The sequence below is a fragment of the Ostrea edulis genome, chromosome 4, assembly GCF_947568905.1.
Source record: "Ostrea edulis chromosome 4, xbOstEdul1.1, whole genome shotgun sequence".
NCBI classification, from domain to species: Eukaryota; Metazoa; Mollusca; class Bivalvia; order Ostreida; family Ostreidae; genus Ostrea; species Ostrea edulis.
In genome coordinates, this window is record NC_079167.1 from 977,521 (window position 1) to 1,001,955 (window position 24,435).

At 36.1% G+C, this 24,435-nt stretch overlaps 1 protein-coding gene across 1 annotated transcript; it reads left to right on the forward strand.

Annotated features, from left to right (window-relative positions):
- Positions 1-5,017: 5,017 nt before the first annotated feature.
- On the forward strand, positions 5,018-19,934 carry LOC125671880 (regucalcin-like). The gene is made up of 5 exons (XM_048907870.2): positions 5,018-5,262; positions 16,953-17,132; positions 17,211-17,426; positions 17,796-17,939; positions 18,031-19,934. Exons 1-5 carry the CDS (start codon positions 5,040-5,042, stop codon positions 18,249-18,251), a joined length of 984 nt encoding a protein of 327 aa, XP_048763827.2. The 5' UTR covers positions 5,018-5,039; the 3' UTR covers positions 18,252-19,934.
- Positions 19,935-24,435: the final 4,501 nt, after the last annotated feature.

The following is a 24,435-nucleotide window of genomic DNA, read 5'->3' on the forward strand; positions in this document are numbered from 1 at the left end:
CTAAAATAGAACTGTTGAGTCCCATTGCCAAAGAATTAAAACAAGCCGAATCAGATGTGAAGCGAAAGAAAAAGGAGGGTCAGTCCACGCCTCGTGTACCCATTTTCATTCATTTGTGGCAAGAAACTCTCAGGAAAGAGACCCCGAAAACCTGGGGAAAATATATAAATAGGTTAAGACTTGACATCAGTCGCCATGGAAAAAGTAAAGAGCTATGATCATCGTTTGCAATTATTTTCGGACCCATTGAAATATACGTATAATTACGTAGATTTGAAAAATTCAAAGTTGAGTTTAAAATCATAATTAGTACTGAAAAATTGATTCTCCCATTAGCACTGGGAATAAAGTCGGGTAGCATTTTTTCTCTCTCTCCTTGTGAAATCAGTCTCCAGCAGCAGGACACGACCAAGAGTTTCCTCCAATTACCCTTACATGGCCTGCCTGGATGTGATCACAGCTTCTAGTAGTAAATTGAAGCAGGACTGTCTGTTCAGTCAACTTTCTTACCAGAATTCGGAAGGTTCCATGGATGACGTCGACACGGGGTTGTAGTTTAGGTCCTCGTATATACGAAGGAAGGAAAAATAGTAGATTTAGAAGGTCCACTATGTGCGGGTCTCTGTCAGCAAGATAGGTTGATTATCAACGGTGTTCAAATCGGATTAAACTGCGTCTGTATATATAGAGACGAGTTTTCATTAGTGACCATCGATTATCTTAAATATAACTTTGAAGTCACAGAAGCCGTGTTTAAAGTGTGTTTTCTTAAAATTCACCCCCAGCTTCTTCCTGAGTCATAGCAGAATATTGGCTGACCTTCCCCATTCACAGATCAGAGTGTTTCAGCATTTCTCAAGGACAGTATAACAACATGATCCCTAATGTGCTATATGTCGGTTTAGGCCTCTATCGATGTCTTGTTTAATATCCAGGGATGATTTTAATAAGGGTACTGCATTTATGATTTTATAAATAAATACGAATCTCATGGGTTGCAACCCGTTTCAGAAAGGGGTCAATTGAGATTAGACTTGAAATTTGTCACCCCCACCCCCCACCCCCCACCCCCCCCCCCCTACCGGAAAATGTTACGCCCATTTGTTACGGGAAATTTTCTAGTGACGATTAACAACACGAGTATGAATACCTTACAACTCCTCACTGCTATGCATCAGGATTTGGGGGTGAAAGATGGAGCGGATGGGGTATGAGCGATCGGTGCTGTAATGCATATTCAGTGGAAGAGACCTTCCTTTATCATTTTAAATAATTCGAAAATCTAGAAATGGGAACTTGCTGGATAGAATTATGCCTCCCAAAAAACGAACCGGCAGAATGTTTTATCCCTTATGCCACCCTCCCAAACATTATCACTTTCATTCTAAGACCTTTCTTTTAAAGTATGATAACGTATCAATCCACAGACTCGGTTTAGTGTGGGGAGTATTGTTTATATTATTGTTTATATTTTGGATACCATCATAGTAGAGATATAAGTATGGAACGGGTGTTGAGAACAATGCGATCATGAGGCAATGATCAAATATACAAGTCTTGTTTTCAAATATTCGGGGGAAAAGTATGAATAGACGGGGATTTATTCATCAGGCTTTCAAGTGACATTTTGCAAAAAAATAAGAGCCATTTTTAGGACAAAATTATCAAAATATAAGGACCTTTTTAGGGGCTTTTTAGACAAAAATAAGGGTTAAATTTACAAATCAATAAGAAAGAAAAAATGTTTTACTCACCATTTGCAAGAGCAATAATACAAAAACTAATTACCCACTCAGAAGATCATACCAGTGGTCATCAACAGCCATATTCAGCATTCAGCACAAACCATGATATAATTCAGGTGGACTCCAATGTCTCGCAATCAATGCTGAATATAGCTGATAACCATCAAGATGTCTTCTGAGATGTACATTTAATCAACATATTCATTTTCTGAAAGTATACTAAGACTAAATTTAATAAATTCCAACACTTACTTTATGTCAAATTTATTTAAACTTTCAAAATTTGAAAATGTAGGAATTTCAACAAAAAATTAGGGCTTTTTTAGGATTCTAAAGCTAAAATAAGAGCTGTTGTATAGAAAAATAAGGGCCCGCTTAAAAGCCTGATTCATGGGGGAGGAAGCAAGGGGAATGTTTAATGAAAAACGGGTAAGAGTTTTTAAAATCATGGGGGGGGGGGTTAATCCCCTTTCATGTCGAATATGCTGTACAATGCATGCTCACAGTAGAAAATACGACGATATCAGTAGCAATGTTTAAAATAGAACCCGCTGTACCGCATCTGCTGTATCGTGCGACTTACAGGTACCGGGTCATTACATCATCAGAGTAATAAACAAGCTTACATCCGATGATCGGAAGATTTAGACAGTGGGATTACTTGTACAGAATACGCGATATTATTTCTAACAATATATTAAAGAACGTTTCTCATTTACATTCGTGATGTTGAATGATACAGGTCGTTGTTATAGAATGCATAGACAACAGCTGGACGCTTGTTTTATTATGAAAATTAAAACTTTTGTTTATAGAAAGGGAGAAAAGAAACAGTTGGACAAAAAAAAAAAAAACTGGGTGTAGTGCACGTGTGCGGAAATGGGTAGAGCAAAGAAAATGAATCTTAAAGACAAAAGAACCTCAGCTGGTAAACTTCCACAATCGCTTGAATACATTTGTAGATTGGAAATTGGAAAGGACCAAATGTCCTTCACATGGCAGCTAGCGGGTTTTACTTTAAGGGACCAGGGGATTTAGTTAAATGTTTACATGGATATGGGCTACATAAGTTTTAATATCTGGATCCACATGAAAATATTAGTAGACTGAAATGAAATTGTCTGATCAGAAATACATTATTATGGAATACCAAATTAACATCAAATCAAATAATTGAAGATATCTGTAATTATTTGAAGATAGCACAATAACTGAACTGATGCGCACATCAAATCAATACGCCCGTTTCGAGATAAGAACTCTCCTGTGTAAGAGGTACATTTAGAACTTTGAGTGCTTAAGTGGGACAGAGTGAACCCACAATCAGTGAGGAAGACGATTAAATGTATTAAAAGCGGCTTCTCTTTAAAGTAGAAACATAAAAACAATGTCATATTTGAAAGTAATATCCTGGATAAGATACCTACATGTACGATCAACAAAATTACGTGATATAATAAGAATTCCATGTATTTAATTACTCCCTGAATACTTATCACTTACTTAGTTTGTGTATCAGTTGAATTCAGGTGATGAAACAGCGTATAAGAAAAAAAACTGAGTACATTTACCTATGCAGTGATGAATATTCGTCCCACTCCCGCATGTACACAATTTGTTCCGCGCCTTACTATGTATGAGAGTTCTTCAAAAGGGAAATAACTCGAACGTATATCGAAACCTGCGTATTATTGCTCTCATTAATTGAATTGCTGAACGCATCAATTCAATTATTGCGCGCAGTAATACACCATTTTCGAGATAAGAGCTCTTCTGTGTAGGAGGTGCATTTAGTAAAACTTTGAAGGCCTAAGTGGGACGGAGTGAACCTACAGCCAGTGAGGAAGACGAGAAAAGTGTATTAAAAGAGACTTCTCTTTAATTACATGTATGTAAATGTAGGAAATACAAAATACTTTCGAAGCAAATGTTTACTAAAGTGGAAACATAAAAACTATGTCATATTTGCAAGTAATACCCTGCATATGATACGGACGAACAACGAAATAACGTGATATAATATGAATCCCTTGTATTTAATTACTCCCTTTTAAAATACTTATCACTTACTTAGTTTGTGTATCAGTCGAATTCGGGTGATGAAACTGCGTATGAGAAACTTATCGAGCACGCAATTCACTTATGCAGTGATGGGTATTTGTCCCACCCCCACATGTAAACAAAAAGTTGCGCGCATTAATTCAATTATTGCTACCATCAATTCATCAATGTGGTGGAATTATTGTTCTAATTTGGAGCTCGGTAAGATATCTTTAATCATTTTCAATGCTTTTGTATATATATATATATAAGGGATTAACGTGCGCATCAATTCTGTTAAAGAGAACAAATTAATAACCCGGTAAAGAGATCATTGATTCAATTGTGGATATGTTGAATTGATGATATCTCCAATTTTATAGTTGCTCTCTCTACAACAATTATTGCGCGCATCAATTATATCATTAATTCAATTGAAGAAAGCATTAATTGAATTATTGTGCGGGCACATTAAGCGCATTCATTGAATTATTGCTCTCTTCTATTAAATTGTAGAGCGCATCAATTCAATTGTTGATATTATCATTTTATTTGAAGAGAGCACAATTCAATTATAGCGCTCATCCGTTCAGCAGAATAATTAATGTTATCAACAATTCAATCAATGTACTCAATGATTCAGAATTGAAGATATCATTAATTATTTGAAAAGATCTTTAATTGAATTGTTACGCGCATCAAATGAATTGATGGTTGATGATATCTTCAAATAATTTTAAGATATCTTCAGTTATTTGAGTTTATGTTAATTTGGTGTTCCATATATTATTGGGTTATGATTTATTAATATCTCACAAGTGGCCATCTCAAAAGCTTACAGAAAGTAGAACGTGCATGATTATTCAGATCGATATATGAAGGTAATCGGCTAATACATATTGAATTGGTTCTTAATTTATTTTTTCATTGGGTAAAAGGGGTTATATATAAGATTTATACATGGATATTCACACTTTAAGTGCCGGTGGTAAACGTAACAGCCGGTTACCGTTTCGTACACTACTCTAGTATTGCCGAAAACATGACATTATCTCATTATATATTAGATACTCCATTCAACCTTAATGAAGGAATTATGGAAAAATGTACGATACGAATGATCGATGCCACATTGGGACAGCTATCTTCTAATATGAACATTTTGCAATAAAATAACGAATATCGCTATCAACGAAAAGGCTTACAGTGTATATAAATTTGTCCTATATAAGTGGAGCAAGATAACAGTGATAAATGCCAACTCATTGGTTAGTACTAGTGACTAATGTAATATATGTCAACCTTTATCAGTATTTCAGAATGAATGTTGAATACATCTTGAAAAATGCTGCAGGATTGGATGGCGAAGGCCCACACTGGGATGACGTCACCGGTACACTTCTGTATGTGGATATAAACGGATACGCCATTCACCGATATGATGCAGAGACAGGCAGCGATGACAAACTTGAACTGGGCAAGTTGACATACTGGTTTTTATTTTAGTATTTTGTATCTGCAATATGCGCATTCTTGGCGCTATTCGGGGATTCATTTGGATACCCACTTCCGCCCCTACCCGGGGTTGAACTCACGACCTGTGGAAACCAAATCTCCTAGCAACATGTAACTAGCGCGCTAGACCGCTCGACCATCTAGCCTAGTTTAGCGCGCTGGTTACATGCTGCTAGATTTGGTTCATATTAAATATTTCTTCACTTAGGGCAGTTATGTTCATTTAAGAGTTCATTGCTATTTCTGTGCTTTATATATACATGTATATATATATATATATATATATATATATATATATATATATATATATAAAGTACAAACAAACATTTATAACACCCAACCTTACGTTTACCCCTAGGATCTAAACGATACATGTGATAATCAATTAATTAATATATAAAGCACTAGTTGTGATTATTTAGTGCTTTATATATATATATATATATATATATATACATGTATATATATCTTTGGTCGGTATGCCCTATACTTGTTTCTGGTTGGTATTTCTTATAGCTGTCCCTGGTCGGTACAGGCTGTCTCTAGTCAGATCAGTTAATTGCCCTACACATGTATTTGGTCAGTTTGCCCTACACATGTATTTGGTCAGTTTGTCCAACACATGTATCAGATCAGTTTGTCTTATCTACCTATCTCTTGTCTTTATGCCCTATACCCATCTCTTGTCTTTATGCCCTATACCCATCTCTTGTCTTTATGCCCTATACCCATCTCTTGTCTTTATGTCCTATACCCATCTCTTGTCTTTATGTCCTATATCTCTTGTCTATATGCCCTATACCTATCTCTTGTCTTTATGCCCTATACCCATCTCTTGTCTTTATGCCCTATACCTATCTCTTGTCTTTATGCCCTATACCTATCTCTTGTCTTTATGTCCTATACCCATCTCTTGTCTTTATGCCCTATACCTATCTCTTGTCTTTATGCCCTATACCTATCTCTTGTCTTTATGCCCTATACCTATCTCTTGTCTTTATGTCCTATACCCATCTCTTGTCTTTATGCCCTATACCTATCTCTTGTCTTTATGCCCTATACCTATTTCTTGTCTTTATGCCCTATACCTATCTCTTGTCTTTATGCCCTATACCTCTTGTCTTTATGCCCTATACCTATCTCTTGTCTATATGCCCTATACCTATCTCTTGTCTATATGCCCTATACCCATCTCTTGTCTTTATGTCCTATATCTCTTGTCTTTATGCCCTATACCTATCTCTTGTCTTTATGCCCTATACCCATCTCTTGTCTTTATGTCCTATATCTCTTGTCTTTATGCCCTATACCCATCTCTTGTCTTTATGTCCTATACCTATCTCTTGTCTTTATGTCCTATACCTATCTTTTGTATTTATGTCCTATACCCATCTCTTGTCTTTATGTCCTATACCCATCTCTTGTCTTTATGCACTATACCTAAATCTTGTCTTTATGCACTATACCTATCTCTTGTCTTTATGTCCTATACCTATCTCTTGTCTATATGCCCTATACCTATCTCTTGTCTTTATGCCCTATACCCATCTCTTGTCTTTATGCCCTATACCCATCTCTTGTCTTTATGTCCTATACCCATCTCTTGTCTTTATGCCCTATACCTATCTCTTGTCTTTATGCCCTATACCCATCTCTTGTCTTTATGTCCTATACCCATCTCTTGTCTTTATGCTCTATACCTCTTGTCTTTATGCCCTATACCTATCTCTTGTCTTTATGTCCTATACCCATCTCTTGTCTTTATGCCCTATACCCATCTCTTGTCTTTATGTCCTATACCCATCTCTTGTCTTTATGCCCTATACCCATCTCTTGTCTTTATGCCCTATACCTATATCTTGTCTATATGCCCTATACCTATCTCTTGTCTTTATTCCCTATACCTACCTCTTGTCTTTATGCATTAAACCTACATTTGTTTAATATGCCCTAATGCTTCCATAAACTGACATCATGGTAAATGATATGGAGAAGCATCAAATGTCTTTCACATTCACCTCCTTGGAATTTGTTACGCGATACTTACATGTAGGTGAGAATCACATCACACTCCTGTTTATCAGTGATGTAATATTTCAGTGTCACATATTATGTGGTCAGTTAATGCCATCAGGTTTCATAGATGCATATCAATGAAGAGGCCCATGAGCCACATCGCTCACCCGATCAGTCACCATGGCCCTGCTGTTGTTCAGCTGTTGTGATTTTCAAAAAAAAAATTCAGTGTTTATTCCCAGGAAAATGTTTGATCCCATCTTGTGGCCTTAACTTAGGCCCAAAAGGAATCAACATAATCGAACTTGAATCCATACGTACAATATGAGGATGCCTAAATATACTTAACCAAAAAAGTTTAGAAATTTCATTTTAATTCAGGCAATTTCCACTGCATTATTTTCAAGGCTTTACAATTTCATCTTTTTAATACTCTAACACGCAGAGAAAGCAATACATGGGTTATAATTACAATATGCGCCACGTGAACGTCATTGATTGGAGTTTTACAGTTTTTGGTAAACAACTTGTCACGATTGATTGCACGCAATTTTCAAAGCAACCATCCACAAGTGTGTCATTTCGACCACGCGTACTCATAAAAAAAAAATGCTGAAAGTTTGCAGAAACTTCAAATGGGAAAACGTCCACGAATCTCTGAAAATGAACGTAACAGAGCTATAGGGATGCTTACTGCGGGATGTCGTCAACAGAATGTAGCACGACAATTTAATGTCCATCCCTCGGCTATCAGTCGACTTTTGAGTCGTTTTCGAGTGACAGGACAAGTCAGCGACCGTCAACATCATGGATGTCTACGGAAAACAACGGTTCGCCAAGACCGCTTTATTGTTACGATGTCGAGACGCAGCCGCTTCATGTCTGCACCCAAAGTCGCCAAAGAGTTACGTCTGGCATCTGTAATGAGGATAAGTGATCGTAGTGTGAGGATCAGGTCACGGACTGCTAATCTACACGCTCGGAGACCTCTTATTGCGGTCCCTTTGACTCAACGACATCGCCAAACTCACGTTGCCTGGATAACTACGCATCTGCGCTGGACTCGGTGGCAGTGGAATACAGTTTTGTTTACTGACGAGTCTCGTTTTAATGTAGATTTTGCAGATGGACGCGCTTGTGTTTGGAGACGATGAAATGAGCGGTTTCATCCCGCAAACATCATTCAACGTGACCGCTGTGGTCATGGTCATGGTTTGGGGGTGGAATCAGTTATTAAGGGAAAACATACCTCGTCACAATAAATGGAACACTGAATATACAGCGTTATTGTGAAGAAATTGTGGTTCCTGTAGTTGTGCCCAAGACACACCCAAGACGTTTTACGGCAGAACAATATTGACGTGCTGGAATGGCCCGCAAGGTCACATGTTTTATCACCAATTGAGCATGTGTGGGACATTCTTGGTTGACGTGTGAGAGAGCGAAATAACGTCAACAAATAAGCCGATTTGAGTCGTGCGCGTCAGCAGGAATGGAACCCAATCACAATATACGAGCTCTGAAACCTTTTCAGAAGCATGAGACGTCGATGTATGGCTGTGGTCGCTGCTGATGGATGCCATACAAAGTATTGAGTGGCATGTGAATTTCCATACCTTACCGCTTTCTTTTTTCTGTGACCTTTTTTAATATGAAAAATTGATTTAGAGATGTTTATGGCATGTTTGTTTAATGGAGACATTCATAAATGCTAAATACGAATTTCTTATAAATGGTAATGTTGATCATACGATATTAGATATTATTATATAGCTAATAAATTGTCTATTATAAAATCTGTGTAAAATCTAGAGAATGTTAGCGTTCAATATCCTGAGAATTTATTGAACGCTAACTTTGCATTGCGTAAATTGTATGCGCCCGAAACATTCCGAGTATGAGCGTTCAATATTGACGTTACCGTAACGACTTAAACAAGCCAAAATGGCAGACGAGGGTCCTCCGAATCTGACAGAGCCGGTATTTGATATTTACTTAAGCAAAATGTTTTACTATAAATTATGATGTCCCCATTTACAAAATCAGTTTGCTTCATGCATTAATGACGGGTTAAATATTGAACAATGCCAATATTGCACACCTTCACCTTAGATGCCAATATTGATGAATCATTGTCTATTTTGGAATAGTTTGAGTGAAAAGGGATAAAATTTAACAACTAAATACTTTAGCTATATAATAAAAGGGTTATTGAACTTATATATGTGAATATTGGCACTCGTTGGCTGTCAAAATGCACTCGCAAGCTCGTGCATTTTGTCAGCCAACGAGTGCCAATATTTACCAATATAAGTTCAATAGCCCTATATTACAAGTTGCTAAACTTTTTTGTTAAGTATACAAATATGAATATTATGACCTTGCTGTTCTGGAGAAGGTCAAGGAACATAGTATAAAATGAAAAGTCTTGTCATAAAAATATACAAAATATGAAAGTTCTACGTAATATAGTTTAGGAGATATTGAATAAGTTAGGTTTTCTTAAAAGTAGGTCAAACTTTAAGTCCAAAGTCTCAAGTTTAAAAACTTTGGTGCCTTGAAATAGGTCACAAGGAATGCACATATGAAATTTGAGAGCCTAGGGTATCACTCACCATTCAAAAAGTTTGAGACATACAGGACAAAAACAGTATATTCCCAGACTATAGTAATGGGGGCATTAAAAAAAATCAAAACTTGAATCCACACAACTTGTTTGCATTTCTCTATGATTTATCGTGGCCCTGGTACTCTTGAAAAGAATTAGTTTTAACCAATTTCTTGTATATTCCCAAATAAAAATTTGATCTCTTATTGTGATCCCTGTCGATGACCCTACCCCTGAGGCCCTAATATTTCAACTACTTGTAGAGCATATCAATACGACTAATCATGTTCGATAATCTTATGATGCATGTTCAATATCTTTTGATATATGTTCAATATCTTGTGATGTATGTTCGATAATCTTGTAATGTATGTTTAATAATCTTTTGATGTATGTTCAATATCTTGTGATGTATATTCGATAATCTTGTGATGTATATTCTATATCTTGTGATGTATATTCTATAATCTTGTGATGTATATTCTATATCTTGTGATGTATATTCTGATGTATATTCTATAATCTTGTGATGTATGTTCGATAATATTGTGATGTATATGTGCAATAATTGCATTGTGGGTAATATGACAAAACAGCGTTCTGTTACAGTAAGGACAATTTTCATTGGTTGGAAATAACGGAAGTATCAGGTGATGCAAGAGTAACGTCAGTCTACCCAGAGTTATCGTTCCTTACATTCACATACATCGAGGGTTTTACAAGATTTTTGTATAAAAATGACGCGTATATACACTGTACGCGTGTGCTCAAATAAAATATGGCTTCGACTTCAGATACAAAAAACATACATAAATAAATAAATACTGAGCAGATGTCTCGTCTTTTTGTGACACAAGAAACATTGATTTGGGTTGAAACGCGGATATTGGGTTGTTCTAGTGCACCAGGCAATATACATAGGTACATGAAGAACGCATAGTAATGGGGAAAACTACAAATAGTTGCTTGTCCTACATTTTCCCGATATTTTATAAAGTAGTTCTTAGTTTTATTAGCCTTGAAAATGTGGATTTACATTGCTTATTTTGAGACATTGACAGAGGTGTATGTGAAAACAAGGAACGACAACTCTGGGTAGAGATTGGACTTACGTGCGTCTTCTATAATGTTAATGATATGAAATTGAAACTGACTGTAGCAGGAGATCCTTTACCAAAATTGTAAATTTCTGGATCCTAGAGTAGTACTACCAGGGTGGGACCAAAATTGTCATAGTGATTTTAAAAATGTTTTTATCATTTGAAGGACTTCAATAAGAGGATTATCGAATATAGCAACGTTTTACACGCCATTTAAAGATGTTTCCCTATATATTCCCATATAAAATTTTGGTCACCTATTGTAGCCCCAAAGGGATCATGATTTGAATAAATTTCAATCTGCACTACCTGGATGCTTCCGTATCATTAGGACTAACCATGGCCCCGTTGTTCTTGAGAAGATTTTTCCTATACATATATATCCACATATATAACTTTGATCCCCTACTGTGGCCCCACGCTACCCCCAGAGGTCATAATTTGAACAAATTTGAATATACTTTATGTAAGAAAGCTTTCAAGTAAATTTAACCTTTCTGGCTTAGTGGTTTTTGAGAAGATTTTTTAATAACTTCACCATGCTTTTGTCTTTTCTTGATTATTTCCCCATTGGAGGGAGCATGACCCTTAAATTGAACAGACTTGAATTCCTTTTACCCAAGAATGATTTTAAATTCGCCAAATTTGAATGAAATTGGCTCAATGGTGCATGAGAAGATTTTTCAAAGATGTCATGAAATTTTCACAAATTCTTATTTATCTCCTCTTCAAAAAAAGTATCGGTACAAGATATGGCCGTCAGACCTTCAGTGCAATATCTGTATCCGTGATGAGGAAAAAGTCTAGAAAACTATTTGGCCTAATTTTAGCCCTAAAGTAGGTCATGGTGCACCAATCAAGTTGAAATTTGAACTGATAATGTATTTCTCTGAGAGGAATGTTATGACAAAATACCTGTATTCATAGTGAAAATAAATCTGGAAAACTGTTTGAATTTCTTCTACCACTAAAGTGCTATGGTGCACCAATCCAGCTGAAATACAAACTGAACTTATTTTCCTCCAACAGAAAGCTTGTGACTAAATTTCAAGGCATTATCTGTATCCGTAACGAAATCAAAGGTTTACTACTAAGTGATACTACGACCTTAACTTAATAGGCATCATCTGCTTGGCATGTGTATGTGTACCAAATTTCACGGTCCTAGCCCCAACAGTTCAATCTGTATCCTGCCTACAAGGTTTTCCTACTATCACTTTATAGACGGTTTCTTCATGGATCACTGGATGTGGGCGGGGCTGTTATCTACCTGGAATTTACCTGACCAAGAGATCAGGATATTGTGTATAATTTTGATATACACAGGAAGTGTCTCAGGGCCGTCTGCAGTGTTTCTGTGGTCATGGTGTTTGTAAAATGAGCTGACACATAGAGTTGGGTACCGCAGAAAATAACGGTACCGCGGTATATCGTGGTATTTGCAAAATACCGCAGTACATACCACGGTATACTGCAGATTAAATTTTTTAATGTTATGATTCGATTCTAGTGGATTTTAGTTGTGATTTATTGTATATAATGAACAGTTATTAGTTTATTGCATTTAATTTATTCAAATATAAATAATAAGGAAAATATCTTATTTAAATCTATTTTGAAACCAATAAACAGAACAAAAGTCTAATCCAAACATAAAAGTAAGCATTTATTGTACATACAATATAGCAGTCTCTCTGTATCATGAATAGAATCGACTGTGACAGGACTACTGACTGGAACGACTATCAAAATAACTAATAGGGGGAAACCTGTGGAATTTATTTGACACGATCTCAAAGTCTAAAAGTTCTTAGATTTAGAGTCGCGAATGACGAGAACTTCTACATGTAGGATACGCCTGTCCAGAACATGTGCGCACGAACGTGTTCAATTTTATATTTTTGTTAAGAGTTATCAGACTTAAATATACCGGTATTTCGTCTCGGGTACCGCGGTACATACCGGTACCAGAAAAGTACCGGTACACCGGTATATCGGTAATACCGCACACCTCTACTGACACACAGTCTACATCTCTCTCTCTCTCGCTCTTTTAATTCATTCATTGGCTCATGAATAATTTCCTTTTATAGATATAAAGCTATCATAAATTATTACTATAAATTATTGCAATAAGTCATAAGTTTTAGAAATTAATGTGCAAATTATTGTTTTATTTCTGATTGTTTAATTTATAATACATGTATATAGAGGAGAATGAAAAATACAATGATATTAAAATTGCATTGTTCAGGGGACTTTTTTTTAAATTAGGAGAAAATAGCAGTTGTGGACAGGTCAAGGCTAACTCTGGTATAGTGGGCTTCCTCAAGATGGAAAGAATGTTGGTAATTGTTGACAGTTATTGTTATCAAAACACCTCTCTTGGGTAGCTGCAGACCACAGTCTCTGCAGATGTCACTCCACCTGAGATCTATTGTTAAGTGTTGGATTGACAGGTGACTTACCATTGATCACAATACAGGTAAAATTTGAGGGTGTTAATTTAAAATTGGGTCTTTAACCTTCGACCTTGTAGAACAAAAGGCGTCCTCCACTTAGCACGAGGAGTATATGTACCATGTTTGACTGTCCTAGCCCCAATAATTCGGTCTGTATTCTGCCTGCAAGGTTTTCCTATTAACTGATACTACAACATTGACCTTGAAAACAATAGGCATCTTTCTTTTATCATGGTGATCAAATGTACTGAGTTGTAAGATCCTGGAGCTTACGTTTGGTCTGTATCCTGCCTACAAAGTTTTCCTTCTAAATAATACTACGATCTTGACCTTTGACATTAAGAATCAATAGGCAACTTCCTCTTATGATGGTGATCAAATGTACCAAGTTGTAAGATCCTGGAGTTTACATTTTGTATTTTGCGTACAAAGTCCAGGCAGACAAAGGGACACAATACGTCCCGTATAAAAAGGGCGTGGTACTTAATCTGAACAAACTTCAGCCTCTTGACCCAAGCATGCTTTGTGGCAAGTTTGTTAGCCCTGTGGTTCTGGAGAAGAAGTTGAAATGTCAAAAGTTTACAGATGGATGAATGCTGGTGATCAGAAAAACTCACTTGAGCTTTCAGGTCAGGTGAGCTAAAAGCCAAAAACCTAAAACGTTCTTTTCTTATGTTTTGTCAGCAGCATTGTTCAAACTATTACTGACTTGAATATGAGAGTGAGTGTATCAGTCACGTCTTGTATGTCTTAGTCAACAAGGAAACCCAATCCGCTACTCTCATCTTCATGTGAAGATGAGAGTAATGGATTTATAAACTCTTGGCTAGTGGAGATGCAAAATACAAAGTCCAAGGTAAAACTAAAATAGTCCTATCCAAATATCATGGACCAACATATACGACATCAACCTCAAATTTTTTTTAATAATTGCATGTATTCATCTGATTAATATCATAAACCTCTAAATTGCATGTACTCATTGACTTTGTAAAATGGTACACTGTGAAGAATATACATGTATACTTTAATAATACTTCAAGAAAGAAATATCTTTCTCATAAAGAAACGTGTCTTTATCTTTCAAAGACATCTCCTATCGATAGAGAAATATCTCCAAAGACATCTCCTATCGATAGAGATATATCTCCTTTTCAAAAGAGATATCTCAACGAAATATCTCCTTTTCAAAAGAGATATCTCAACATCATGAAGAGGTTTCCAAAATTGAAAGATGTATCTCTATTAATGGTGAGAAATCTGGTGCATAATATCTCTCTAGGATTCAGAGAGAGAGAGAGAGAGAGAGAGAGAGAGAGAGAGAGGTCCCCATTGTGCCAGAGACATGTATTTTAAAAACTTTCTGATAAACAGTAGAGTTTAATACAAACTATAGACCGGGTATGGGATACTTTAAAGTGGCCCATTACATTCAAATTTAACAGCTCGTTAAAGGGAAAGGCAACCCTAACCACATAGTTGCTTTTATGAATAAAGTATTACTTACTGATATCGTAATTGACAGTCTTTAACAACAAAAATCCTTGCTTAACAATTAAATTAATATTAATCTATCATGTACTTTAAATTACCCGCCGCTAAGAGAGTGGCCATTAAAGTTTAATTTATGACGTCACACCGTCTATTCCGGTACGCTCAGTCGAGTCGCAGACCAGGCAGACGGTAAACCTTCTTCATACAAACGTCTTGAACCTCAACTTGTCATTACGCGAATGATGGATCCACAGTGTACGTAGTCTTTTCTTTTCAAATGACTTGGTTGAGTTGGGAATTTCGAAAAAAACAAACAACCTTTTTCACATCTCCCCTTCGCATTAGTGTAATTAACTGCTTGTCAGGAAAGCATCAACCTATTTATTCGTAAGATCTACCACATGCACATCTTTGATGATCTCAGTCACAGTTGCTTGGGTTCAGGACCCCCCCCCCCCCCCCTTCCGAATAAGCTACATGAGTTGATTTAATTAATTTTTTGTTGAAAATATTTCTAATGCATGTCAACGTCTTGCATACCCATAAAGTCCAAAATACATGTAATTCAAAATAAGCCCTTTTAAAAAAAAATACCTTAAAAAAAATGCCCTCCCTGGTTATTATAACAGAACTTATAATAACCAGTGAGAGCATTTTTTTAAGGGCTTATTTTGAATTATTTTGTACTTTATGGGTATGCAAGACGTTGTTGACATGCATTAAAAATATTTTCTCCAAAAAAAAAAAATAATAATAATAATTAAATCAACTCATGTAGCTTATTCGGAAGGGGTGTGTGTTTCATGAACCCAAGCACCTGTGGATGATCTTAGAATCTCATCAAAACCGGAACAGACGGTGTGACGTCAAAATTATTGATTTTTGTGGTCTTGAATACAAAGAGTTACACATCATGGAAGCCTCTATAGATCGTGGGAATTTCAATTTTTGACTTTTTCAAATTAGTACTGAAGCTTATCTAATCTATATATCAACAGAATTGTATGACAAATCTTTATCATATGATTAATCCTATCATTTATCATGAAAAAATCTTTTGGGTTGCCTTTCCATTTAAAATGCCTGATATGGAGTATTTTTTCTGGGATGATAAAATTGGTGTTTTGTTTGCAATTAGGAGATTTTTTAGTCCAGATTTCACTGTGATTTGATGCATGATATGAATATCTAATAAAACATGCCTAAAAGACTACGGTAGATGTTCTAATTTTTTAAAATAAAAAATATTCATGAAAATTGAAAACGTTATTTATTAATATATTTTTTAAATCCATGGCTAAAATCTTTAAAAACAGGTCAGTTAGAGAAAAAGATATAGAAAAAAGATATATCGGATTAATGTATTTAAGAATAAGTTGAAATTCAGAAATATTGTGATTTTTCAAATTTGAACCAATCTGATTAAAATCAGCTCCTCGATCCGCTCCTTTATTTCTTTTGATTTGTCGCTACTCGAGTAGCGACAAAACAAAAGAAATAAAGGTGCGGATCGAGGAGCTGATTTTAATCAGATTGAATTTGAACCAAACCCGATCAGAATCATAAAATAGCAGTCATAGAGAAATCAGAAAGCTACATTCCCTAATATATATTTTTTCCAAATGACATGTTTCTTGAAGATTTTAGTCAGAGATTTAAAAAATACTATCAAAAAATCGTTATAATTTTCATAGATATTGAATTTTTTTTAAAGAACATTTACACGAGTCTTCTTTGCAGGTTTTATTAGACACATCAAATCAAAGTGAAGTTTGGATTTTGAAATTGCTTATTTGCAAACAAAATCCTTTTTTAACATTCCAGAAAAAATCACCAGATAAATCATATAAAATAATTGAGAGCTTGCTACATGAATGTACAAATCTTCCATTCAGAATGATATATAAATCATCTAATGGTAATCTGCAGTTTCCATCTTTTTGTAATCTTATTCACGAGGTTCCACTTTCAGATGGTCCTGTTGGATTTGCTGTCCCTGCCAGAAAAGGTGGGCTGATAGCAAGCGTGGGTCGCTCTCTGGTACACGTGGACTGGGATACAAAGAAGGTGACCAAACTTCACGAAGTGGAACAGGGTCTACAGACACGTTTTAATGATGGAAAGTGTGATCCAAAAGGAAGAGTGTGGGCTGGTCAGTATCAATCCTTTCTATGTGTTTTTGCATATGTAGAAGCCTAAATAAATCTACAGTGGTGCAAATTTCTTCCAGGAACGATGGGTCCTGAGGAGCCTGATATTGAGAGTATGCCAAAGATTGGCAATCTTTATTGTTTGGATTTGGATGGGAGTTTGCACACATTAGTGAGGAACATTGGCATTTCCAATGGCCTTGCTTGGAATGAAGATGAGAAGACTATGTACTATGTCGACTCAACACCTCGGCAGATATACCGGTACAGCTATGATGCTGCCACTAGACAAATTTGTATGATTATCCTTATTTTTTGTTTGTCCAAAAAAGTGCAATGTTATGAAATATTATATTGTATACACAGAAATTTTCCTTCCATTTCTTGTTCACCTATTTTGCCACAATACTAAATGGGTGAATTAAATTTACTCATTATTCTAAGAAAAAAACCAAAAACAAATTATGCAATTTAAAGTGGAATGAAATCATATTTCAATGTGCCTGAGCAAAAATATCATAGAGCGAAATTTCCCAATTGGACAGTTTGTTTGAAATTATTCACGTACAACTTTTGTAATATTACCTCCAGATTGAAGTCATGTGATTGCCCCTTGTATTCAGTAAAGCAATAAATATCAACATCTTGATTCTGCTTTTTTTCAGCAAATAAAAAAATAATCGTGGATAACAGGGGGGACTCACTTGCAGAGAAAGGTGTCCCTGATGGCATGACCATTGATACAGAGGGTAAACTCTGGGTGGCATGCTACCTCGCTGGAAAAGTTGTTCAATATGATCCTGAAACAGGTACTCATTAATTTTTTTTTTAGAAATCATATAAAGCTACAGATAAAATTATATACCATTGTTCACCATAACTGATCATTTCTCCTTTCAGGTAAAGAGTTGCAAACAGTATACATCCCATCTTCAAAAAGAATAACATCATGTTGTTTCGGCGGGAAAAATTTGGATGAACTCTATGTCACTTGTTCAGCTTATGATGTTCCTAAAGATGAACTACAGAAATACCCATTGTCCGGATCTATTTGTCGGGTCTCTGGGCTTGGAGTTAAGGGTTATAAAGCAAACATTTATGAAGGGAGAATTATGATTTAAAAATGTGTGATTACTACTTGAATTTGTGGAGTTTTGGCTGCATTGCAATGAATGCTACACTTTGCATTTACGAGTTTTGGAGCAAAAATCATGAAATTTGTAAAAATAGCTAAAAACTGGAAAAACTCTTTAGATCCGATATATATGCCATTGGCATTTGCAAACAAGTATTTTGTAGACGTATGTAACCCTTTGATTATATATCAAGTTGTTTGACATAAATATGTGGGGGCATTTACGAGATTTTGGGGCTTAAACAATTATTTTCTGAAAGTATGTAACCCTTTAATTGTAAATCAGATTGACATTAATGCATGGAGACTTTTTCAAGTTTTGGGGCAAAAAAATGAAATTTGTCATTGGAGTATTGTTTAAAAATGGAAAACTTCGAGAATCTTACAAGCACAATATGGACATTCGCAAACATGTATTTTGCTTTATAGAACGTAACCCCTTGTTTACAATTATATAAAATTGTTTGGCATTAAGGCGCCTGAATTACTGAAATATTTGTAAGAGATATGCTTGCAGGCAGTATTAATCCAGAATTTGTAATCGCATTGTAAATACCGGTAGCAGTTTCAAGCTCCACATGCAGCGTCTGTGAGTAACTTCTACAGTGACCTAACATGTTTAATAGTGTAATTAACTTAGTACTTCTTGCCCATTTCAAACGCGAGGTGCTTGGGTAATATATCAATTTGCCATTCATAGCTAAGGCAAATGTGTCCTGAGAATATGGTTTGACAAGCCTTTTTGCCCTTGAAAAAAAGATGGGTTGCCGATACGATGCAAAAAAAAATTCTGTACATTTATGTATTCAGAGATGATGGAGAGGTGGCCATGGTAGGTTATCGGCAATTTTGTGGCAGTCACAAATCTACCATTTGATTATCATAGCAGATTTTTTTTACTTATCGTTTGCCGGAAAGGGCTGACGCAAATGCACACTCGATCGCTTGTTCGGTAGTAATACATACATGCAGTATATGCAAGTTTTGGAGTTTTCCAAAATTCGATTTTGCTACCAAATTTTCTTTCTGTTTTTTTTTTCAGGTTTCAAACTTTGTATTCGCTGTTATGTGAGTTGGGATAAATGACAAGTATCTCTCTCTGAGCATTGTCATACTCTCAACCACGTAATTCTGCGCGATAGTAATCTCCATGTATACGGATAAAGTCAAATTCCTTTCCTTGACCTAAGAATTATATCATCTTTAGTTTCTGACTTGTTTCGGTCATTGAATTCGTTCAGTTTTTTCTACAGGTTGGATAAATCATGCCCTTTTAGCAATCAAATCAATATATTGAACTTCACATATTGTTATTCTGTGGGGATCCAGATTAGAATTAGGTCCTCAGTATCCCTTGCTTGTCGTAAGAGGCGACTAAATGGGGCGGTCCTTCGGATAAGACCGCAAAAACTGAGGTCCCATGTCACAGCAGGTGTGGCACGATAAAGATCCCTCCCTGCTCAAAGGCCATAAGTGCCGAGCATAGGCCCAAGTTTTGCAGTCCTTCACCAGCAATGGTAACGTCTCCATATGAATGGAAATTTCTCGAGCGTCTCGGGACGTTAAACAATATACAATCAACCAACCAACTTTGTCACTTTTATTCTTTGCAGGGTTTTTTAATGGCCTCTTCTGCTGTTTTTGTCAGTGTTTACTCCCTTGTACTTGAGTTTCTTTATAACCTAGTTTGTCGACCAATCAGATTTCAAGAAGTTGTTCATTAAGTGGCTCACTTATTCATTAAGAATTCCCAACAGAGAGATATCACGTGACTGACTGTGATTGGCTATTTGAAAATAAATTTTATGACATTGTAAATGTTTCAGACAACTTTATTACATTGTCAAAAAAACAAAAAAAAACTAAAATGGCTTATTTAGACATCGATTAAATGAGAGAACAGTCTGACACCCCCCCCCCCCCTCTTCTCTTAAAAAACACAAAAAAGAGGAAAAATTGTCACTATTTAAATTTCCAAATCCATCTTCTTTTCACCTTTAACTATGATGATTTTACCGACATTTTCTGGCACTTCTATTTTCAAGATTCCTGTCGAAGCCTGGATTCCAACTTGTTTCGAGGTTTCACAATTAACCGCGGGTGGGTTAATAATAGCACCTTTTTCCATGTTTGATTCGCACTTCACAGTAGTAGAAGTCGTAGTAGGAGTCGAAATAGGAGCCGGAGCTCCTAGAGTGTTACTTATGTCATTGAGAATCTTAAACTGCTCCCTCTGATAAGTATGTACGGCATTACTGCGATGACTACTACGACTTGTCTGATACACGTTATATGACGTCAAATTGCGCCTATCGTTCCCAGCCAATGAAAAACTATGTTACATTCTAAGCCAGTTAGAGTATATTAAGTGAAATCTTATTGGATAAGAAGGGGCTCGCTCACTAACGTTCGCTCCGCCCCTTCTTATCCATTAAGATTTCACTTAATATACTCTAACTTATACTTAGAGTATATTAAGTGAAATCTTAATGGATAAGAAGGGGCGGAGCGAACGTTAGTGAGCGAGCCCCTTCTTATCCAATAAGATTTCACTTAATATACTCTAACTGGCTTAGAATGTAACCTAGTTTTTCATTGGCTGGGAACATTTACAATGTCATAAAATTTATTTTCAAATAGCCAATCACAGTCAGTCACGTGATATCTCTCTGTTGGGAATTCTTAATGAATAAGTGAGCCACTTAATGAACAACTTCTTGAAATCTGATTGGTCGACAAACTAGGTTATATTCTAAATTCTTGATGTTGATAGGAGCTTGAAACGAATACAAATTTTCCAGGCACAAGATTTAAAGGGTTTTTTTCTTTCTGAGTGACATGTTTAAAAGTTATCTGAAAAGTTAAAAGTTGTTCAATTTTACGTATGACAATATAATTATCTATTTAACTGTAGATTGTGCACTATAATTCATTAAACTAAATAATTCATAGATTAGTTCATTATTTGTAATATGTCCGATTCTAAATAGTCGAGCCATTATTTATCAGGGTTTTCCCCATTTTTGCATGTACAGTGCATCTTCAAAAGTAACCCATGTGCTTTCTTTTTATTGATTATATAAATTAATTTACTTCCATTCATTAAATATATCGTGAGAAGACATGAAAATGTGAAGTGTTTTTTAAGTTGAAAGTTATATCTACTGACTCAATATTGTGTACATGTATATATAAATATAGGGCATATGGATTATAGTATCTAGAAATGAACCGTTTATTATAATGTTTATAATATTTAGTATTAAACATGCTAGGCCTAATAGGTACATGTTGTTCTTAAAACTTTACTGCCCTCAAAAGTGCATACACTGATGAGAGGCTTTAAATAATAGGTGTATTAACATTAGTCATAACTCTGGGTTGTGAAATTCACCATTTTTTGTACATCCTTTTCTGCTATTCCTTTGCATGCATTTAGATTTTATACAGTATCAGCAAACTTGTACGTAAATACTATATATACTAAGTTTGGCCCCACCCTGGGGTCAAAACCCTTACTCGCCAGGGGAAAATCACATTTAAAGTTTGGTAAAGGACTACCTGCTCTATCCATTTAGTTTCAATTTAGTATCAAAAGCACTAAAGAAGATGGTATTTAAGTGTTTTACACATAAACACTATATAACAAGTTTGGCCCCGCCCTGGGGTCAGAACCCCTACCCCGGGGATCATGAAATTTACAATTTTGGTAGAGGCCTTCCTGCTCTACATCATCATGCATTTAGTTTTTCTTACATGTGTGTGGTTCTTAAGATTTTTGAAAATCAATTTTGGGCAGTTTTTGCCCCACCCCTAGGGCCCCAGGGGTGCTGGAGTCCTTAAATTTACAATTCATGTCCCCCTTGTCCCAATGATGACTCATACCAAATTTGATAAGAATTGGAATGGTAGTTATCAAGAAGAAGTTAAATACGTCTATTGTTCACACATTTAATAACTGATCATTTTGGCCCCACCCTGATACCAAAACCCCTACCCCTGGATCAATCAAATTTACAATTTTGGTAAAGGACTACCTGTTCTTTCTAAATATCTATTTTCAATTTAGTATCAATAGCAATTAAGTGTTTTACACATAAACACTATATAACAAGTTTGACCCCGCCCTGGAGTCAGAACCCCTACCCCGGGGATCATGAAATTTACAATTTTGGTAGAGGTAGATGCCTTCCTGCTCTACATCACTATGTAACATGTGTGTGGTTCTTGAGAAGATTTTTGAAAATTGGTCAATTTTGGGCAGTTTTTGCCCCGCCCTTAGGGCCCCAGGGGTGCTGGAGTCCTGAAATTTACAATTTATGTCCCCTTGTCCCAATGATGCTTCATACCAAATTTGAAAAGAATTGGACTGGTAGTTATTACGAAGAAGTTAAAAATGTTCAATTGTTAACGCACGACGACAACCAATTGCAATAGGTCACTCAGGTGACCTAAAAATCATAGTGTAGAAAAATCCCTAGAGGGGGGTGGGGAGGTAATGTGTTATTGCCCCATGGTTATTAGCTTTATCACACGCCCGTTTGATAAAGCACTTCCGGTCCGAACTACTTTTGACACTGTCCCCGCTTGGATGACACATTTCCTGTGTTGATGCATATCGACACATGAAATAAAGCGTATAAACTTGTTATTCTGTATTTAGAATTTCTTTTGTAGCAAAATTAAAATATTGCCCCCACTGACATATAATGCAAGTTACCAGCCATAAAAATGTCAACTCGATCAATAACTATACTCAAACATTACGATAAGAAACCAAGTATAAGTTAGAGTATATTAAGTGAAATCTTAATGGATAAGAAGGGGCGGAGCGAACGTTAGTGAGCGAGCCCCTTCTTATCCAATAAGATTTCACTTAATATACTCTAACTGGCTTAGAATGTAACCTAGTTTTTCATTGGCTGGGAACATTTACAATGTCATAAAATTTATTTTCAAATAGCCAATCACAGTCAGTCACGTGATATCTCTCTGTTGGGAATTCTTAATGAATAAGTGAGCCACTTAATGAACAACTTCTTGAAATCTGATTGGTCGACAAACTAGGTTATATTCTAAAGAGAACAAGAGGTACTGTGAGCAATGCTCACTAAGAATACCCCCCGCTTACCCCAATCTCCCAAAGGGTGTTGGTAATAGGTAAAACTTCAGTATTATGATCCAAAAGGTATCTAGGAACACAGCATCTCCAAGTGATGAAAAAAGCCATTAAAGAATTTAAATGGAAACCATATTGCTACTTCGATGTCCAGTGTGCGTGACCTTTGACCTTTTGACCCCAAAATCAATAGGGAACATCTTCATCCCATGGGTAGTCCATATGTATGATATGGTGACTGTAGGTGGAAAGGATAACGCTTTAGAGCCCGGAAACCATATTGCTACTTCGATGTCCAGTGCACTTGACCTTTGGACCCCAAAATCGATAGGGAACATCTTCATCCCATGGGTAGTCCATATGTATGATATGGTGACTGTAGGTGGAAAGGATAACGCTTTAGAGCCCGGAAACCATATTGCTACTTCGATGTCCAGTGCGCTTGACCTTTGGACCCCAAAATCGATAGGGAACATCTTCATCCCATGGGTAGTCCATATATATGATATGGTGACGGTAGGTGGAAAGGATAATGCTTTAGAGCCCGGAAACCATTGCGTCTACAGACGGACAACCCGATTCCAGTATACCACCCCCCCCCCCCCCCCCCCCACCACAACTTGTTGCGGGGGGTATAATAACCAAAGAGATGTCCACACTATTATCATCAACAAGGAATCAACCGCCTACTGGACAGGCCTAATCGAAAGTACCTCGACATGCTGCGGTACCAAGCATCCACAAGTACAGTCTCTTTTCTTTGGAGCCATATTGAGTGTAATAAATCTCAACAGTTTTACTTACTAACTTACTAAAGTGCCTCAGGATTTCCTCTCGCCTTGACATATTCAAAGAAACCACGTGAATAAAATCCAAATACACAAACACTTCTACTTTTCATTGTAAAATGTTGAACATTCTAATAACTGCATTAAAATATTAGGCCTATTTTCACTGATCGTTGTTACACATGTTTATTTAAAAAAGACGGGGACATCAAACTTTTACCAGGTCAGGCCTACCTCAAAAAATAAATACTCGGTCAATAGTT